The 20,513-nt window shown below is 40.5% G+C and overlaps 1 protein-coding gene across 50 annotated transcripts in view; it reads left to right on the forward strand.

The window, feature by feature from the left end:
* Positions 1-20,513, forward strand: part of Ank2 (ankyrin 2) — a 520,770-nt gene that overhangs the window by 473,769 nt on the left and 26,488 nt on the right. For 30 of the 50 annotated variants that reach the window (XM_041659227.1, XM_041659266.1, XM_041659221.1 and 27 more), the window contains 11 exons: positions 4,561-4,785; positions 6,260-6,358; positions 7,339-7,493; positions 8,568-8,779; positions 9,308-9,512; positions 11,338-11,434; positions 12,609-12,837; positions 13,030-13,155; positions 14,762-14,884; positions 17,020-17,052; positions 18,816-18,837. In XM_041659227.1, coding sequence (XP_041515161.1) covers positions 4,561-4,785; positions 6,260-6,358; positions 7,339-7,493; positions 8,568-8,779; positions 9,308-9,512; positions 11,338-11,434; positions 12,609-12,837; positions 13,030-13,155; positions 14,762-14,884; positions 17,020-17,052; positions 18,816-18,837 — 1,526 coding nt within the window. The remainder of the gene's footprint in view (positions 1-4,560; positions 4,786-6,259; positions 6,359-7,338; positions 7,494-8,567; positions 8,780-9,307; positions 9,513-11,337; positions 11,435-12,608; positions 12,838-13,029; positions 13,156-14,761; positions 14,885-17,019; positions 17,053-18,815; positions 18,838-20,513) is intronic. The other 20 variants (XM_041659339.1, XM_041659445.1, XM_041659499.1 and 17 more) reach the window with 3 other exon arrangements.

Here is a 20,513-nt window from a genome sequence, read left to right on the forward strand (position 1 = left end):
AAAAACTGTATTTATTGGAGTAGTAACAGTTTTCTTTCCAATTAGGAATTCCTCCAGAGCGGCTAAAATCAAATATTTAGGTAGCTTGACTGATCTAGTTAGCCATTAGCTGCGTCAAATTTGTAACATTAGGCAGTCACTTCAGAGTTTATTCACCTAAATCTCTAATTGATGCATAGAAAACAAAAACTAATGAAGTTTTCAACTTGCTTGACTGTGGTTACAGAAATAATTCATAACAGTCTTGGAAAGAACATGGTACCACAGAGCCCTGTGCTGTAGTAACAGAATTCTCACAGCCTATTTGAATAATCAATTTCATAAGGCCACCATAACTCTATTGATCATATTAAACTCCTTAGCGCAAATGTGAATGCATTGAAGGTTCTTAATAAGTTTTTCCCCCCTGTTTTAGGTGATGTATGATGTACATTTCAATGATCATGACATTAAAAAGATAAAAAGGCAGGAAAAAGAAGATCATGGGAGCAGCCATTTAGTAAAGCTGTATTCTTTACCCACTCATGATTTATTTCTCCCTATACCTGTAAATGGTGACAGGGCCAGCCCTCAAGACTAGGGTGCTTTCAAGTCACACTCCAGACTGGAGAGCTGAGCTTCAGTTCACATTTCTCCCACCTTCTTTGCACATAGCTGCTTTCTTTGGTTTCCTTCCGTTCTTTTCATCTGTTTTGCAGGGATCGCGTTGTCTCATTTCTAATGTCCCCCCAAACGTGGGAGAATTGTATTCATTCAGTTCACTCCAGCAGGCTGGCTGATGCACTGCAGCCTTGCATGGCTCACTCCTTTCGTCCTCGCTCTTTTCCCGCCAGTCCTCATAATGAAAAGACTCTTGTGGAGTTGCCAGTTGCTTGAGACACGGCAGCGTAACTGGCTCCTAATTCCCTTAGTCACCCAGGTAGTGGCACCGTTTGGTCTTCTTCCACTTTTGATGAAAATCTTCAAATGTTTACCCAGTTTTATGCTAGAAATTATTGGGATTGACTGGTTAGCTTGCTGGCTTTACAAGTAAAGTCCATTGGTACCTAGGTACAAAGTCCAGGCACTGTTTCTCTTACTCTTTCTGCGTAGAGGAGAGGCTCTGGGAATACACTGTGAAGTTCAGTCTTAATTAGTCATTTGATGATTACATTATGAGTCAAATTTGCCTAGAATGTTTACTGCTAGGCTAAGCTTACAATGCCCTTTGTTTCTTCTGACGATGACAGTTGTTTTGTGTCTTCCAGACCTTTCTTTTTCTTGCTATTTTTGATTTCTCTCTCTCCCTCCCTTTCTCCCCTCCTCTCTCTCCTCACTTTCTCAGGAAAATGTCTTCACTGGACTTTGTAGTTTTCTGGTAGCCTGTGCCATTTCTTCCATTACTTGGTAGAATACGGAGGTTTCCCCTCCCTGGAGTTTGCCACTTTCCCCTGGATTATGCATTTTGGGCTCTTAATTCTTCCAATTTGCTTTGTATTTGATTCAGTACTTAGGACTGTTTTTCAGATCAGTAAGGACACAGGAATGATTGCTGGGAAGTGTGTCTATATGCTGTCTCAGTCTTTAAGTTATGCTATTTTGATTCTCCTTTTCCGCAGTCTTTCTTCATACAATCTTGTTATCACTTTAAAAAAAAATCACTTTGTTAGATTTAAACTCTTAGTTTCCGTAATCTCTCATTGTCTACTAATCCTCTACCCAGGGAAATAACTACACCAGATTTCCTGGTAGAGCATAAATGCACAGGGTAGACTCTTTAAAATTAGATGTAGTATTTTCCAGCTGCTTTGCTACATCTGAAAGTAGGGATTCGAGTCCTGCTTGATCATAATAGCTGACCAGACATCAAAGAATTCACTTGCCTCATGTCTTGTCCTCTCTGATCCCTGTAAGCGCACACACTTGTCATAGCCTGACATTTCATCTTTAGATTCATTCATTTACTCAAAAATTATTTATGACTCCATACTGTGCACTGTATCCATACTGTAGCGAGTACTAGGGGGCTGAGACTGGGCTCACTATTGCTACAGCCCTTTGATGACACCTCCATAGATCAAATCTTATTGACCAAGGAAGTTATAGGTCCAAGCAAGGAAGAAAGCACAGAATGACATCTTGGCTTAGAGTGTGAGTCTCTTGGCACAGCTCCTGACATTTATGGTAAAGTAACAGATCACACAAAAGGATTATGGAAGCAGAAACCAGGGAGGAAGTAATACAGAAAAGAGGGCTTTAGTGGCGCCTGCCAGGGAACGTAATAGAATATGTCAAGGTCTCAGCTGCTGATTCTCTGTTTTGCGGGTAGACCACCAGAGTATCCTACAAGTTCTTTTTGGTAGAGAATTGATATCCTGGAGGCTAAAGGCCATCACTGGAAAAAAATACCATGGACATATAAAGGCCTGGGACATGAGTAACTTTGCTTCTTTCTTCAAAAGACATAGATACTCTATGGAACATTAGGCAGATGCTTAATAATTATCCCTTCTAGTTTCAACACCTATATTCTTAGCACATAGTAGCCGAGACTTGAAAAATTCCCTAGGTGTGGTGACAATTTATAGTAGCAGAACTTTAGAGTTAAAGGCAAGAGATCAAGAGTACAAAGTTAATCTCCTAAATGTAGAAAGTCCAAGGTTAGCCTGTATTACACAAGATCCTATCTCAAAAAGTTGACGAGGGGAAAAAAAAATCAAAGGAAGCATTAGTGTTAACTACAAATAAGTTGGAAATAGTGCAGCAAGTCTGGAAACACTGCTAGCTGAAACAGCGGCATTTTTTCCCACTTTTAAATGAAAACCAACATAAATGTACTCAAATAAAAATAATAGAGGAAAATCCGCACATTCATCTGGAAGTATTTCCAGTTCTTCTCTTGGGTGAATGTCTGTCTATATTTAAAAGTCAGAAAGAAAACAGTTCAGAATTCATATGGAAGACTAAGAGTGAGGAAAGCTACAGCTTTTGTCCTCAGGGTGTTTTAGTAACACCCAGAATGTCAACGGTTAATCCCATATGGACTGTTGCTTGTCCTCAGCAGTTATTACCCCTACTGAACGCTCAGCTGCTAGGGGAGAATGGTAGGCCCAGCCTGGCTACTGCATGTGGGAGGACTGTGGCTCCTGTGGTTTCCGCTGCATGACGTGCTTCAGAGGGCACTCTGGGCTCCTCCGCACCCATTTCTCTTACTAGCAACAGGTTCCCTGTTTAATGGCATGTCTAATGCATTCTGTGTTCTGCTGCCAAGAGGATGCTCTGATATTTCACTCGCCTAAAAATAAAAAAATAACCTAAGTGTATCGTGTTTCTATCCCACAACTTACTTGGGTGGAATACCTTGCAAACGTTTTCAGTGTTGTCATGGAAGCAATATCTAGGCGTGTTGATCTGGCTCGGCGGGGTTATTCGCTGATCTATGAAACACCTATATGTTGCTTCCATTTTGTGGCTGTTGTAAAGACTTTGCAAATGCAGTGAAAATGGGAGGACACTAGCGTGAATGTGGAAGAGCCTACATGTGTCCTCGTGTCTATGTACAGGACAGCTAGATTGTTATGCTATTTAACTTTTGCTCCTATAGGAGGTGCGTGCCCAAGGGACCTTGGTGAGTGTCACGACGAATGAAGGAACAACCATTCTAAGCTGCTCCAGGATTTGTGACCACCCCAAAGAGACATTAGAAACTTTCTCTCGGCACACTCCACAGCCTTAGTCACTTGAGATTACCATTCTTTTTGTCATGATCCATGACCAGTAGAGAAGTCAAAGTTACAGAGATGCTTTTGCAAATTTAAATTACGATTTTCTTCAATTCCAGTTCATTATAATTTGGGCAAAACCATGCCGTGCAAGTACCTCTATCAGCATGAGTCCCGGCTTCCCATGCCGGACTTCTCCTGCAGAAAACAGAGCAGAGGGTGTTCTGTTTGTTTCCACTATTCACTCTCTGTTTCAGTTAGAATGGCTGATTTCTGAGAAATCTTAAAAGTTTAACTATCGCTTTAACCAGAAAATCAGTCCTATTCCAGTTTTCCCATATTGTAACAAGTTAGCACCCCGGGAATGATGATTTGTGGGCAGGACACATTGGCATGGATTTGACCTTAAGAAAAGGTCTTTGAAGTTGTTTTTCAGTCATGAGATCATATTAAAATGATCTAGACAGAAGTAATCTTGGAAAGTTAAATTGAATTAACTTAAAACATATGACATTTGGTCTTTCCTGTGTGATCTAGCCTTATATTATTTGAACACATGAATTACATACGATATATAAGAAGAAAGAAGGCTTGCCCACATTCTTTGTAATTTCATGCCACTTACTAACAAAAATTGAATTATTCTTCAGTAGCATATGGAGATCATACAGAAATTAAAATAAGTAATACATATGTAGGTATTAGCATAAACTTGAGAAATACTTTTCCACAGGGCATTTGCATTTAAAAGAATTGTTCTGAGAAGAACTAAAGAGTATAGAAAAGAGACAAACTCACAGACCGGGTTTATCTGCCGTATTTCTTCGAAGCACGCCTAATCTTCTCTTTCAATTTTCAGTTTCCTGGTCAGTTTTATGGTGGATGCCCGTGGTGGTGCCATGCGAGGATGCAGACACAACGGGCTTAGGATCATTATCCCACCTCGGAAATGCACGGCGCCAACGCGAGTCACCTGCCGCCTGGTGAAACGCCATAGACTGGCGACCATGCCGCCAATGGTGGAAGGAGAAGGCCTGGCCAGTCGCCTCATTGAAGTGGGACCTTCCGGAGCTCAGTTCCTTGGGTAAGGGTTTCCCATAAGCCTCCTACTTAGTCTCCGATGGGCTTATGCCCGCTACCCCGAGACCCATGGGATGAAACGCCAAAGGTATGTTAAGCCATTTTGAAAACGAATAGGCTCCTGTGACATTTTGTTAACATTGGACCTAGTGCCTCGATGCCTGACTTAACTTCCACGCTTCCATGATAAGGTGTCAGTGAGTGAAATGTAGGTTGCTACTATTTTTGCTTCTTGGATGTGGGAATAACTGTTAGATTCCCAAATGAGATATCCATGTCTTTTAGGCCTTGGTAAGTATTTTTGTTTCTTGTCTGAGACGAAAAGGCCAAGTATAAAGAAAAAAAAAGTGCTCTGTTTGAAATACGTTTACCGCCTTGTGTGGTTATGGATCCAGTTGCCACTTTCACTTTGGAGCGGAGTGTTGCCTTCATAGAATGTCTAAAGTTCAGTCTAAATGATGTGTGCATTTTCTATTATCAAAACTGCTACCTTCAGCTTTTAAGCCATGGTGTAAGATGAAAATACTGAGATTTAACCTCTGCCATTCTCATTTTGGCAATTTTGAGCAGAAATTAGCATTTCTTCTTCTTTCTATCTGTCTGTATGGCTACTGTCATACGAGGTGACCCTCTAGTGGATCAGGTGAAAAGTTGCCACTGAATGGTAACAGAAGGATGAGACTTTGAAGGGGGAAACGGGTTTCAAATCATTTTGAAACAAATCAATTGTATTTAAGTCTTGGTGCTTAAGCCCTCAGAGAGAAAAAAAAATGTTACTAATCAGGATTCCGTTTGATTGTTGTCAATGTCATACTAGGGGAGAAGATTTCTTGCTTTAGAACTCTGAAAATGTTCTAAAGCTTGCAATTTGGGGCAAACTGTTAAGAGATTGCTCCAAATTAACAAGGGGTGTGTTGCTAGTTCCCAGGTGTAGAGGCACCTCTCCTTCGGCTTAATCAGACAGAGCTTTGGAAAGAGCCTGTGAAGTTCTGGGTTGCCTCAGAAAACGTCACTATGGTTGGATTCTTTCGAGGTTCTTGATGTTCCGTTTAGAGCCTAGCTCCCCCCCCCCCCCCCCGCTCAGGTAGTTGAAGGCTTTCGGTAACCCTCAAAGCTGTTGAGGAATATCTATGAAAACGGCAGGCTGCTGCACAGAGTTTTTATTATATTCCCAACAGTTTTGTCCTTCCGGGAGAGACATTTTTCCCCTCCATTTTTTTTTTTTCTTTTGGCTAGTGCCCCGGCAGTGAACCTAAGTGGGAACAGACTTGACAGCCATGTGCTCCCCTGGCACAGGAAGAAGCACCTCCATTGTACACTCTGGGTACAATGCTTCCTTGCTCTTTGTGACCAATGGAGGGGCCAGAACCAAACGCAGTGTGAAAGCAAACTTCACCCTGTGATGCTGGGGTTCTGTGGACACGGTACCTGAAGCTTACTTCTGTTCTTTCTTTCATTGCTGCTTTGGATGTGCTCAGTAAACTTCACCTGCCAACGGCTCCTCCCCCACTTAATGAGGGAGAAAGTTTGGTCAGCCGCATCCTTCAGCTGGGGCCTCCTGGAACCAAATTCCTTGGGTAGGAGCGACTTAAAACAAATTGATGGCTGCTGGCCCCCATTCTTCTCCTCCTTCTGCGATATGATTTCTCTTTTCGTCATTGTGCCCATGACATGTCCCTTCTCTATGATTTGAACTCTGTATGACCTATCTCTAGTGGACCATTTCTGACCCTTGTGGTATGTGACTTTTATTTTCGAGTGACGTTTTTTTATATCTTCTCCTTTTCAAGTGCTGTGACCTTCATTTTCGTTCAAGCATGAGACTTGCCTAGTTGTACTCTGTGCTAGTCCTGATGTGGTTCTGACGAGTTTGGAGTCTGTATCAAAGCAACCTGGACTCAGACATGGAAAGCCTCTGTCTATGTTGAGGATGAATGTGACCTAAAAAAAAAAACAAAACTCACAGGACAGTGCATGTTCTGGATCCTGAGCATAATAGGCATTGGACAGTACTGGACTCTCGGCTGAGTGGCTCTTTAGGGCCACCTTGTGTGCACATGCCTATTGTTTTCCGGAATGAAGACAGTCTGAGCAAAAGTCACACGTGCATGGCTCACGAGCACACGTAGTTTACCTCCCTAACATCTCATGTATAGCACATTGAGTTACGCAACGTATGAGCCATTTTCTTTCCTAACTCATGTTGTCATTTTGCACCTGTAGAACATGTTTTAGGAGATTGGCATACATCATAGACCTGCATGTACATTTCTTTTGGTTAAATGTGCTACACCTACATTTATCAAAGGAGACGTTCCAGAATGCCACATGCACTCACAGAGAAATTTGCATTTGGCTTAAGGTAGCAGCATGAACCTGAGGACCAGTGCCCCTGTGTCACCCTCTGTTAGGTCACTGGGCTCTGGAGGAAGGCCCACTGTGTCCCTGCCCCCAGAATGAGCAGAATTCCAGGTCACTTTGCAACAGACAGTGTGGAGGTGCTTGTCTTGGGATGGGTTACCCTGTCTACACTGAGTGTTCTGCATTGCTATGTCAGGCCCGTGATTGTGGAGATTCCTCACTTCGCTGCCCTTCGAGGAAAGGAGAGGGAGCTGGTGGTTCTGCGCAGTGAAAATGGGGACAGCTGGAAAGAGCACTTCTGTGAATACACGGAGGACGAACTGAACGAAATCCTCAATGGCATGGACGAAGGTATCTCTGGGTTAAGGGGACTGACAGAAATCTCAGGTGGAGACAAGCCAGTTCTGCCCTGCTTTCAGAGCTTTAGCTGTCTGAGCACTTGTGTGCACAGGCATGCCTCTTGGGGTGTTTTACTCCAGCACACTGCCTGCTGGGCTCTGACTACAGCAAGTTTCAATGCACTACCCATCCATTTTCTTAACTGAGTCTATGCTAAATTCAGGAAAATAAAGCCCTTTAAGGTATTAAATATCTTACTTTAACAAGAATAGTCAGCGTGAATTTTTTCTTTCAAGGCAAACTTCTGTTGAATCTAAAACTAACAGGAGAATAGATGTTGTTTCATCACAAATAACTCTGCTCAAAACCTTTCAACTTTCTACTATTAAAGAGACAGGAACATTAAGTTCGTTCAGTTATTCATATGGAGACTTAGTCTAATATTCTGTATTTCTCTGAATACCTACACTAGAGCAACACAGAGTCCATGATCCCACCTTCTGCTCTTAGTATTTGGTAAGTCATTGGCATCAGAGGAATATTGAAAGTCTGATGTCACCACCGATGTCAATCAGAGTCAAACCAAGTCACGAGACAGAATACGTAATCAGAAAACTTACCCAATCACTGCACTGTTTATTACTAGGCTGGTCCCCCAGAACCTAAAGGACCATGTATTTTCTTAAGACTACAAGAATTGGTCTTTGAGCTAACTTTGAAATTTGCAAAGAAAAGGAGTTCCATGCAGCTTCCTCTCTATCACGTGAACCAAGAATAGCTTATGTTCACTTCCGCTACAGATTTGCCCGCAAACGCCCTCACAGACACCGCACTGCACAGGCGCATCTGGCCCGAGTTACATTTCTTTCCCACTACTCTGGAAAGGCCTAGGTTCCCCCAAATTGCCGAGAGTTGAGGAATGATCCCAGTATTTATGTATTTAGTGTAAGGATGGCCTTGTGTTTTAACATTTACTAAAGGGGAGCTTTGCCGTTCTCCCTGATTACTATTAACTGTGCCCATGAGTCTGCTAGAATGTTCTCAGGAGTCACTAGCTTCATGAGGATGGATCATCTCTTGTCTCAGTGCTGGACAGTCCGGAGGACCTGGAAAAGAAACGAATCTGCCGCATCATCACTCGTGACTTCCCACAGTACTTTGCGGTGGTGTCCCGCATCAAACAGGACAGCAACCTGATTGGCCCAGAGGGTGGAGTGCTGAGCAGCACCGTGGTGTCGCAGGTGCAAGCCGTCTTCCCTGAGGGTGCGCTCACCAAGCGCATCCGTGTAGGTCTGCAGGTATGTGCAAGTAGGTGGCAGAAGATACTGTGGGATTTTATTACCCGGGTTGCAATTAGGTTTTCACATGAGAGTTGAAATATCACCTAAATAAAGTTTCCCCGAGTGAACAAAGGCTAACACAAGAGACCAAAGAGCCACAAATTGTGGGGGCGGGGCAGGTGAGATGACTCGGCTAGTGAAGGGGCTGGCTGCTGAGCTCCGACTACCTGAATGCAGTTCTGGAAACCACGTGATAGAAGATGCGACATGACTTCCTCAGGTTGTCTTCTGACCTGCGTATGTGGGCTATAGCATGCAACCTAGCCACACACACTTCTAACATGCAATAAATAAATAAAAATAAAATGGAATAAATTCTTTTCTCAATTGTGAGCGATTAATAGTGCTAAACTTAACAGCTACCACATACGAAATCCATTCACCTCATTTGTGAAATAATAAACATTGTTTGTCTGGTTGTGATTGTTGACATTATGTAGGATACTATATAGTTCAATGTCTTTTTTTTTTTTCTTCCCTCGAAAGGCTCAACCCATGCACAGTGAGTTGGTGAAGAAGATTCTAGGCAATAAAGCAACCTTCAGTCCTATAGTCACTTTGGAACCCAGGAGAAGGAAGTTTCACAAGCCTATCACCATGACGATTCCTGTTCCCAAAGCTTCAAGTGATGTCATGCTGAATGGTTTTGGAGGAGATGCACCAACCCTAAGATTACTCTGCAGCATAACAGGTGAGGCATACGTGACTATAGCATGGAGAGTTCTAGAAGATATTGAAATAATAGTAAAAAACTCAGGACGTGCCAGGTTAATTATGCCCTGGAAGCTGAGAATGTAGGCGAATGTCTGTGAGCCAGTATTTGTAAGGCTGAGGCTGGTGGATTTTGAGTTCAAGGCCTATCTGGACAATATAACAAGACCTTGTATCAAAAAGCTGTGTGGTTAGATACAATAATTCAGGAAAAGCATTTTTAATTAACTAGGTGAACAAAAGGTAAAAAAAAATTATTTTCTCAACCATGTTTGTATATCAAACTATTATAATAGTATATATCAACTATATATACATGATATGCATATTCATTTTTAAAATAAATGTTTTAAATTTAATATTTGTAACCTACTTAGTTATTAGTGCTGTCCATATGTGCATGGTATAGGGCCACCCACCAGCTGATAGACGTGGGCAGCCCAATCTACCAGTGACTGCCCCTCGAAGAAGAAAAGTGACCCTTCTTTCTCCTAGTAAGCATAGATTGCCAGTATCTCCTCATTTATGAGTGTTATCTTGACGGCTCTTTCCTGTATATGCAGGAACTTTCCTGGGGGTAATCTAGTGCAGGTGACCCAGTTCTGAGAGTTGAGCCGCCCAACAGCCTGTGTTCAGCAGCCAGTCTCACAGCACTCCTCCCACCCCCTTTATCAGCTCCTTCTTCTTCTTTATTCCTCTTGTTCCTCTTCCGCAATGCTCCCTTGCCTAGAGGGGGGAGACGGGGTGATGTAGTTGTCCCACTCACAATGTCCTGTTCTTAGCACTGAGAGCAGGTATGCATCTCCGCCTTAACCACGACCTACATCAGTAAGGAGCTTCTCTGACCAAGGTTTAACAGCTCTGGATATAAACAGAACTATTTAGAAGGCCGTTTGATAATATAGTTTTTCTCCTAGGGCTTATGGCTTTTCTGTGACCATGATTAGGGAACTATACATGCATTTCCTCCAGTGGAGCAGTCTCAAGCCAACCAAGAGAGCAGCTGGTTCCCCATCAACAGTCTGGTCACCATTGCACCAGTGGGCACATCTTGCCTGCCAGATCAGTCTCGTAGCATGTGGCGTCCAGCACTGGATAAAATCATTCATTCTCTTTTCTCCTTCAGCCATCTTTTTTTTTTCTTTTTAGCAGGTCAAGATACATAATGCCTAGTAAACAGATATTCAAATAATTCCCCATAATTATTAAGATAATTTAGCTTATCTTAAGGTGGCATTTGCTTTTTTGAAGTGTCATTTTTTTTTAGTATGTAGTTTTGAGAGTTTGTACTCTCATTTTGATTTAATTAAATTTACTTTTTTCTTTTTTCTTTCTTATTTTATTGCATTTTATTTTTTGCTTGTGGTGCTAGTGATTGAACCTAGGACATGTTATTTGCTAGAAAAGCAAGCACTTTACTCCTGAGCTACATATTCTTAGCCCTGAAAGTTGTTTTGTTTGGCTGTCTTCTCTCTCTCTCTCTCTCTTTCTCTCTCTCTCTCTCTCTCTCTCTCTCTCTCTCTCTCTCTTTCTCTCCCTCCCTCCCTCCCTCCCTCTCTCCCTTTTTTCTTTTCTTTATTTCTTGGCAGTGAGGATTGAACATGGGGCTGGTCACACACTAGGCAAATGCTCTAACCTGCATTCTGTAAGTTTACTAACCTGTATCCCAGTTCATGCTAGTCTCATTGTGTCTTTTTATGTATGGAGGTACCACACAAGTGAATAGTCAGAAACACAAAGACTTTATTTACAAGCTAGTGTCTGGCATTTTGCCCGACCATCTTTCCACAATCATGCTATTTCAGGTGGAACCACGCCTGCACAGTGGGAAGACATCACAGGAACTACGCCACTAACATTCGTCAATGAATGTGTTTCCTTTACAACCAACGTGTCTGCCAGGTATGTGTGTGCAGCCCAGAAATGCCTACTCACTGGATTTCTTTCTTCCTCCCCAAAATGATCTTTTCTTTTTTTTGTTTGGTGTTGTTTCTTAATTCTTTCAAGGGAATTTTGGTTGCAGTTGTTTAATATTAAGTTGGGCTTGCATTTATTTTGACTTGTGTAGTAACACTACAATAACCAAGTCCTGCATGCATTCAGATTAGATTCTTTGGGAAACACGTCTCTATCTGCTTTGGTGGTAAGATTCTGATGCTAGCTTTGGCAGCCGCTCCTGATGCTTCCAGTCCCCAAGGAATGAAAAGTTTCCTGTTAGTCAACAATACACATGAAGAGTTGCTTTTTCAATAGAATGCCAAACACATAGTCAGTGTACCTTGCTTAGTGGCTAAAGAGTTACAGTGTGTTAAATACATGAACACATTTGCATGTTACACATCCTTAAGAGAATGAAGGTATCTTCTGTTATTTCTTTTACATACAGTAATTGAATTATAATATTATTTTTATTCGTATAGTCTTTGATGGATAGGTCAACATCTTCAAGTTTCTGGTTGGTCTGATTCAGTCTTGGTGGGGAGTTAGTCCCTTCCATGATGACACAGTGAGGACATGGCATTGAATGGTCAGAAGATTAAATGAATAGTAGCGGAATCAAGGGAAAGAGTGCTCACTCAGAGAAATCTTTACCATACTGTCTGATACTGAGCTTTTATCCCTAAAGATTCTAAAAGCTGTCACTTTATATGTCAAGAGACTGATTATAAAGAAGAGTTTTCAAGAAGAGAAACACAGCTAGAACATTTAAGTCAATCTTTTTGTTTGGTTTTATTTTGCTTTGGGAGGTACATAATCTCTACTGGATTCATTACTTATGCATGGTAGTATGCTACATAATGGCTTTTAGTTCTAAGAGGTTATTGTCCATTGAGCATATTCCCTCTTCCTCGTAACCAATCTTAAAAATCTGATATGTCTCTCCTTCTTGATGCCTCCAGACTTAAATGCCCATCCCTTGCTTTCTTGCCATTTCTGTCTTTGTTTCTTTTTGATCTCTTTCTCTCTTTTTTCTTTTTCAAAAAACATTTGGTGGCTATATTGATCATATTAAACTAAATTTTTTTCAAATGGCATACTTTAAACTTTAGGTAACTGGTTTTCTCTCTTTTTGTAGGTTCTGGCTGATAGATTGTCGACAGATTCAGGAATCTGTTTCCTTTGCATCGCAAGTGTATAGAGAAATTATCTGTGTACCATATATGGCCAAATTTGTAGTCTTTGCCAAATCACATGACCCCATTGAAGCCAGGTTGCGGTGCTTCTGTATGACAGATGATAAAGTAGATAAGACCCTTGAACAACAAGAGAACTTCTCTGAGGTGGCCAGGAGCAGGGATGTGGAGGTAAGAATATAGCCTTATTGCATCCTGGGGCCTTGTCATGTCTATGACAGATGGCAATGAGCAGTGTGGACATTGTTGTATGTATATTCTGAGAACTGAAGGTTCCAAGTACACTTACTACCTGTTTGTTATAAATGATATGAAAGTGATTGTAGCTATCTCAATCCATGTTGGTTTTCTGTCTTATCTTAGGTACTAGAAGGAAAACCAATTTATGTTGATTGTTTTGGAAACCTGGTACCACTAACCAAGAGTGGCCAACATCATATATTCAGCTTTTTTGCCTTCAAAGAAAACAGACTTCCTCTCTTTGTCAAGGTAATGTATATATAAAACCAAAAATCAGTTATGCCTTTACATACATACAAGTACATACATCCATGCAGAAAGTCCAAGGCTTGTTTTTAGTTACCTTCATAATGAGAATATGCGCTTTTCAAACATTTCCAATGATTTTGAAACACATTTTACAAATGTTTACAAAAAAGCATACCTTTTGGTTTATTCTTGAATTTCAAAGTCAACTGTTTATTTTGATGAGAGAGCACATTTATGAGAGGAATGAGGACAAACTATGACTACGTTATTAAGTAGAAACATTAATAACTGTTCCCCAGATGGAGCCTGCTCTGTCTGTCTCTGTCTCTGTCTCTTTCTGTGTCTCCATCTCTCTGTGTTGCTGAGAATTAAACTTAGGGCTTCACTCCTAGCTATTACTAGGCGTAGGCGGTGACTCTACTAGTGGCTTAAACTCCCACCTCTCCCGTTTGTTCACTGCTGTCACTTTTAGATATTCATACTTAGATTTTAAAATGTATGTGGATGTCACTAATGTAGAGACCAAAAGAGCACTGATAACTTTTTGTAGTAATTTCTCCAAAGACCCAGGATCTCAGGGTCCAATAAGAAATCATTCTAGTTAGAGCTGTAGACTTCATGTACTTTCATCAGTTCAACATATAGAAAGTTTATTGTTGAATGGGTCCATTTACTAAGGGATACCCAGGGAAGTAAAACTCATAAAGGCAGAAAGTAAAAGGGTGGGTATCATGGAAAAGGGGTCCGGGGAAAGAGGAGCTGTTGCTTAATACATGGAGACTTTCAGTTTGGGAAGCAATTCTCCATGCACATGGATGGTGGTGACAGCTATACAACAAAATGCATGCACTGTCACCTCTGAATTATACACCTAAAATGGCTAAATACACCTGAAATGATGTTTCCCATTACAAAACCACAGTTAAAATAGAATGAAATTCTGATGTTGGCAATGAACTTAAAAATATCCTAAGTCAGTAAAACACAGGGAAAATACTATGTGAGTCCACTTTACAAAGCAGAGAAATCCAGGGAGACCCAAAATTGTTTGGAAGTTGTCAGGGACAAGGAGTGGTAGGTGAAATGTGTACTGGGCACAGTTTCTGTCTGGGTGAATAGAAAGCTCTGGAAAATAGTGGTGATTGCACAACTTCATGAATGCACTTTCATTGCACTTAAAAATCATAGAAATGTATGGTTGTATGACAGGTATATTTTACCACAATCTCAAGAAACGCAAATTCATTTTGGCAACCTGATATACAGAAAAGTAACCACAGCTACTGGTTATTTTGTATGTGAAACTTTATATAAGGTCTGAAGGGAATCCCATACATGTGACTTAACATGACGGTTAGCTTCATCTGACATTGCGTGCATATCCAACCATCCTGGTAGCCACCTTAATAGAGGTACAGCTTTTTCAATCAGCAATGCCTGAAAGAGTGATTGTAAACAATGATACCAAAATAGAAAGGAGAAGAGCTTGGAGCCTGTGGTTCCTATGTCCCTCCTTGAAGTGTCACCCGAGTGTAATTATGCCCCCCACCCCTTCAACCTCATCTGATGTCAGACGTTAGTGAAACCCATGTCTTTCTTGTTCAAGGTACGTGATACAACTCAGGAACCTTGCGGGCGACTCTCGTTCATGAAGGAACCCAAATCCACAAGAGGCCTGGTGCATCAAGCCATTTGCAACTTAAACATCACCCTGCCGATTTATGCGAAGGTATTGTGAATCCTGTAGTGTTCTCAGAGCAGTCCAGAAATTTGAGTTTCAACTTCTTTATAAGAGATATTCAGCACAAGAACATGTACACATTATTTTTGGTATCCTGCCCCTTAAGTGATTTTTTTTTTTCAATTCAGTAAAGAAAAAAGCAATTCTCGCCTTCTTTGGCATTTAACGCACTTTTATGGAGGCCTTTATTTTTATATAGCAGATATGGCAGAGAAAAAATTAGCTTTAATTTTAATGCCTTTTGAGCTGGGTTTTAAAGAAAAAGCAATTGGCAATTTTTCTGTTCTTGTTTCTCTGTGCATTCCCGAGACCACATGGTGCCTTGCCTCCCACCAGGTGCTAGTGTGCTAGTTATTCCTCACTACCCACTCAGCTGGGTCAGCTTAAAGGTTGGGCGCATACGACTCGTGTTTTAGCTTTGCCTGAAGTAATTACCTGTTTATATTATATTACCTTATTATATTAAATATTAAATTATATTAAATATATATAATATATTATATAATATATTATATATATTATATATTAAATTATATTAAATTACCTGTCCTGTTTAAATGGTGTAAGAATTTTAAAGTAACTTTTCAGTTAATTTAACATGATCAGGATAAAAATGTCCTCTTGACAGGAGTACATTTGATGCAACACCAGAAAGACTTTTGTTTTTTTCTGATGCACGTCTACCTAATATTACTTTCAATCTAACTCTTTCTTGATGGCATTATACATTGACTATTACTAGGGTATCAAAGAAGGTGACTGAACCAGTTAAATGACATGGAGAATGTTATTCTGAAAGCCTTTTTCCTCTATAAGCTAATACCATTTAAAAACAGCCAGCTGCAGACGGCAGTCTGTGCGTAGCTGCTACAGATGTTCAGTTTGTTCTGCACTTGGCAAAGGGCTGAATCGTGGGTGATGCATGGGAAGTAGGGGAATGCTTCTACTTTCACTCCTGAATCTGCAGAACCATGAATTCTCTATATTACTTTTACCTCCTCATAGTTGCCACAGAATGTATTGGTTTAAATATTCAGTCTTGGAAATAGATACCAGTTTTATAGAAGACGGCTCTTAGCGTATGTTTTATGTTGTTACTTCTTCTTAATAATTAAAAACAGAAATTGAGTATCTATTTCCATATATGATATTCATGATGTTCTGATGCCATTGAAATGTAGCAGCAGATAGATCAACCATGAAAATGTGATCTAATTGCAATCCCATGACACAAATGCACCTTGGTGTTTAGTCTCTAGAGGCAGAGTTAAGAGCCACAGGAAAGCTGCACAGGCCACCCAGAGATATAGTATGAACGTGCTATGACGGGTCTCCGGGCTCTCCATGTTCTGTGAGAGAAAGCATTTACTTCATTTTGTATTTTTTGAGACAAGATACAGCACACAGTGTTATTAATGCTATGGTGGTTTTCTATTTAGTCACTCAAGATGAAAAGAATAAAATGCCAAACATTGCATCTTTAAGATATACTGAGGATGTAGTATATAATAAAACCTGTGTAGTGCCCAGGTATTGAAAACATTTGCTGGGGGCTGGAGAGATGGCTCAGAGGTTAAGAGCACTGATTGCTCTTCCAGAGGTCCTGAGTTCAATTCCCAGCAACCACATGGTGGCTCACAACCATCTATAATGAGATCTGGTGCCCTCTTCTGGCATACAAACATACATTGCAGGAATTTTGTATACATAATAAATAAATAAATCTTAAAAAAAAAAAAACAACAAAAAAAAGAAAACATTTGCAGCACAAACTTAGTGATGCAGTTTGACAGTTCCAGTCAGTCCCATTATAACTGGGGTAGTGTCATCATCCCCTTTTCTGTGAATCAATTCCACCAGATACATTAAATATCAAGCTTTGGGCTGTTGGTAACTTGAGGTCAGGAATTGGTATATTTGTCATTTGTGTGTGTGTGTGTCTTTGAATGTATAAACTTTGATCAATCTTCTTTAGCTGTCTTCTATAAACTATTTAACAAAGCAGCCTGAGTGTACTGTGTGCCTGCCTTGATGCTTGCAGATGGACGTATTTACTCTTTTCCTCTAAACGTTTCTTCCTTCTCCCTTTTTTTCCATCTTGCACGGCATCTTGGGGCATCCAGGAATCTGAGTCAGATCAAGAGCAGGAGGAAGAGGTAATTTTACAACAGCGTCACTTGTTCCTGGCTCTGTCATTGCTGGAGCTACTAAGAAGAGCATGTGGTTGACCTCTAATTTTTGGAGAGTAGGCAGCTATTTTTAGCAATTAGATGAGCAGAATTTTAGTCTACCTTCCTACTCCTATTTTTTTTTCATCTTGTGACTGGCATTCAGAGAACCGCAGTTTCCTTTTTTATTTTAGCCCTCTACATAAGAGTCTGTAATTATCTGCCACTCCTAATGGCCAGGCCGTTGTCTTGGTGACACTCAAAGGCTAGACTGGCGGTGTCTGAAGGTGACAATGAGCAGACACAATGGTTGGCTTTGCAGCTCTCATAGCCTCACTAGCAGCAAAGTTTTCCTGAAGCTGGGCCTGTGCTGACATCAGCACTCTGGCAATTACTAGGGTGTGTGCTGGTGTATTTGGGGGTTCTTGAATCTTCTCGGCTCTAATCTGCACTGTGCAGATTTGTTTATGTTTAGTTTATGTAAATTAAAGTTAGTACCTTTTATGAGTGCACTGTGGTCCTAACACCATGGCCGAGAATCACTAAGACTAACCAACCTTCAGCCATTTATTAGACTCCATGATCATGATACAAACATATATTTATAATTAGCATTCCTCATAAAGTATATTTAAGCAGACCTCAGTGTTCTGCACACCTTACCAGCATGGTTTTCTCTCACCTATCTTCTGTGTGCAGTCACATACAGACGTAGAAAACAAGTTCTAAGGATGCATCTTGAAATATCTGAATGATATCCATATTGATTCTTAAAGCAAATATATGTTTCTCTTCTTTTTAACGGTCTGAAAACACCCATTGTTATAACAGAAATGAAAGAAATTATTGAAAAACTCCTTATATTTATCCACAAATATAAGAACTTCTGTTTCCTGTCTGTGTTTAACTGTTTCCAAACTAATTACCACTAGTGCATACATTTTTAATATGCCTTCATTTTTAAATGTTTATGCCAATGTGCCTGAAATGTAAAAATACAAAGAAAAGCATACTAAATGTTCTGTGCCCACCAACTTAAAATGCATGGCCTTAGTACAGAGGACTGCCACCATTTCCCTCTTCTTTCATAGGAAGCTAGAGAACAGAGGTGGACTGGCAGTCACACACGTCATCAGGTGTGTGATTGGTCATTTCCTGTGTGGGTCACTGTCACATACACAATGTCCTTCTGTGCTCAGGGATTCTGTCTCCCTGGCTCATGAAATGTGACACCTTCACCCCATCCTTAAAGAGCATATAAATGGTGAAATCGATTTTACTGTGTTCACAGCTGAGCCATTTCCATTAGATACGTGGTTGTTTCCTGTGAAATACTTTCAGGAAGTTTCTGTTCTTCCTTAAAGGAATGTGTGAACAGCTCTGGAGCAGTTTGGAGCAGTGTTGCTAGGAAATGACTTCTATAGAACTTATCACCCAGGATGCTTTGCCATTCTTTTTTTTCTCATTTAATTGTAACTTGTAATCTTTTCCCTAATATGCATTTTCTTACATCAAACACAGTTGGCTTGCCTCTTCCCAAGAGTAACATATTCTTCCTGTAGTTTCTAGAAATGATGTATGCATATGTGTTTATTTATGTATACAAAACAGTAGCTGATGTCTTTGGCTTTCTTCTAGTATATGTTGTCACTCCTATGTGCATAACCACAAATAGGATCTTACTATGCACATAAGCGACTCTGAGCCAAGAGCTGTTTGTAACCATTGAATTTGTGTATGTTTTCTTTCAGATCGGTATGACATCAGAAAAAAGTAAGACTTTGAATAAAATTGAGTTTGTTTGAAAGCTGGCTGTAATGAAAAGAAGCATGAATTAAGATGCAAGCTAGTTGCCATTACTAACCACTATAATAATTACATTTTTGTATAGTTCTTATTAATCATTAATGTATACTTATAAAAGCAGCTTGGCCAGTTAAATCATAACTATGCCTAATTTGTGAATTAATTAGCATTAAATGCAATGATTATTCATTAAGCATTCACTTTCTTTTGACATTCCTGTAACCCTGGCATTGCTGTCAAGCTTGTTTAGAAAGCCACCCCACCGTTTTGTCCATCTGTTAGCGTAACATTGCCACCTCATTTTTTCCCCCTGCACTGACACGACAGTATTACTTTTTACACAAAACCACAGTGGCCTCTGTAAAGAGCCTTGCCTCTAGAAGAACGCCTACAAAAGCGATACTGTCTCAGAGTTCTGAGCCGAAGCTCACGCGCCCCCCCCCCCATACCCCGCCCTCCTTGCCCTCTTACTGTGGTGAAGTATACCTAAGTCTTTAAGTGAGAGCTAACAGAATTTTGTGAAAATTTCCAAAGGGGAGGGGGGACACAAAAAGAAAAGAATGCAAAAATTGAAGACTACTGGATGCAATTACTGATCACAGTGTGGTTATATTTAAATAACAATTCAAAACCCCCAACAAAATCTAATACAGGAAGCATTCCTGAGTTCACGCGAGGTTTGTAATGATCTAGCCACGTTTCATCTTGTCAGCCTGGTCTCTGTGATCCTCTGGCTTCCTGTGTAGAAACCCAAGTTGAATTTTATAGATTTTTTTTTGCCACCTTATGCCTTAAACACTTGAGAAAAATGTTCTAATTTTTAATCTTATTAAGTATTAAGATTTATGTTGATTCATCTTATCCCAGGGTAGCATTTTCCTGAAAGGAAAGTACACAGAGCCGTATGTCGTGGTCATCTTGCCCTAGATGGTTAGGTTAGTCACTTTTGTGGTGCTGCTATAAAACACATGAACAACGCAACTTACAAAGAAGAGTCTTTTGTGGGGCTTACGGTTGCTGAGCGTTAAGAGTCCGTGATAGCAGAGCAGGGGTAGTAGGTGGCAGACTGTTGGACTCTGGAAACCACCAATGGGCAGAGAGAGCCCTATGGTCCTAGTGACACACTTCCTCCAGCAAGGCCATACCTCCTAAGCCTCACCAAACAAACCTCACCTCGGGACCAAGTATCCCAAACTTTATAGGCAGGTCTCATTCAAAGCATCACGCTGGCGACCTACAGGCCTGTTCTCCTAGAAGTCCTAGTTCATTGTAATTTGCTGCTGTCCTGTTGGATTGACTTTAACTGGGGCTTATCCTTATGTCCCAGCTCATTCAAGATGAAACTCTGAGATTCTGATGTCTTCAATAATATATATGAATAAACATATCAGCATTACTATAAATTGATTTGAACATATTTTATATAGGGCACATGTGTCTAATCACATGTGCTAGCCTCTAAACAAATACAAGTTCTCTCTAGAGAAGACAGTTTTGCATATGCCACATATTATTGTTGCCTTCATTGGTTTTTTTTGTTTGTTTGTTTTTATTTTCTCTTCCTCCTCCTTCTATAGGGCTATTGTATTGACTTAATGAAATGTAAATGAAATGGCCCCTTCATTTACTCCTTTGTACAAGCT

The sequence above is a fragment of the Microtus oregoni genome, unplaced genomic scaffold, assembly GCF_018167655.1.
Source record: "Microtus oregoni isolate MIOR12 unplaced genomic scaffold, Mior012 000000F_ref0000247, whole genome shotgun sequence".
NCBI classification, from domain to species: domain Eukaryota; kingdom Metazoa; phylum Chordata; class Mammalia; order Rodentia; family Cricetidae; genus Microtus; species Microtus oregoni.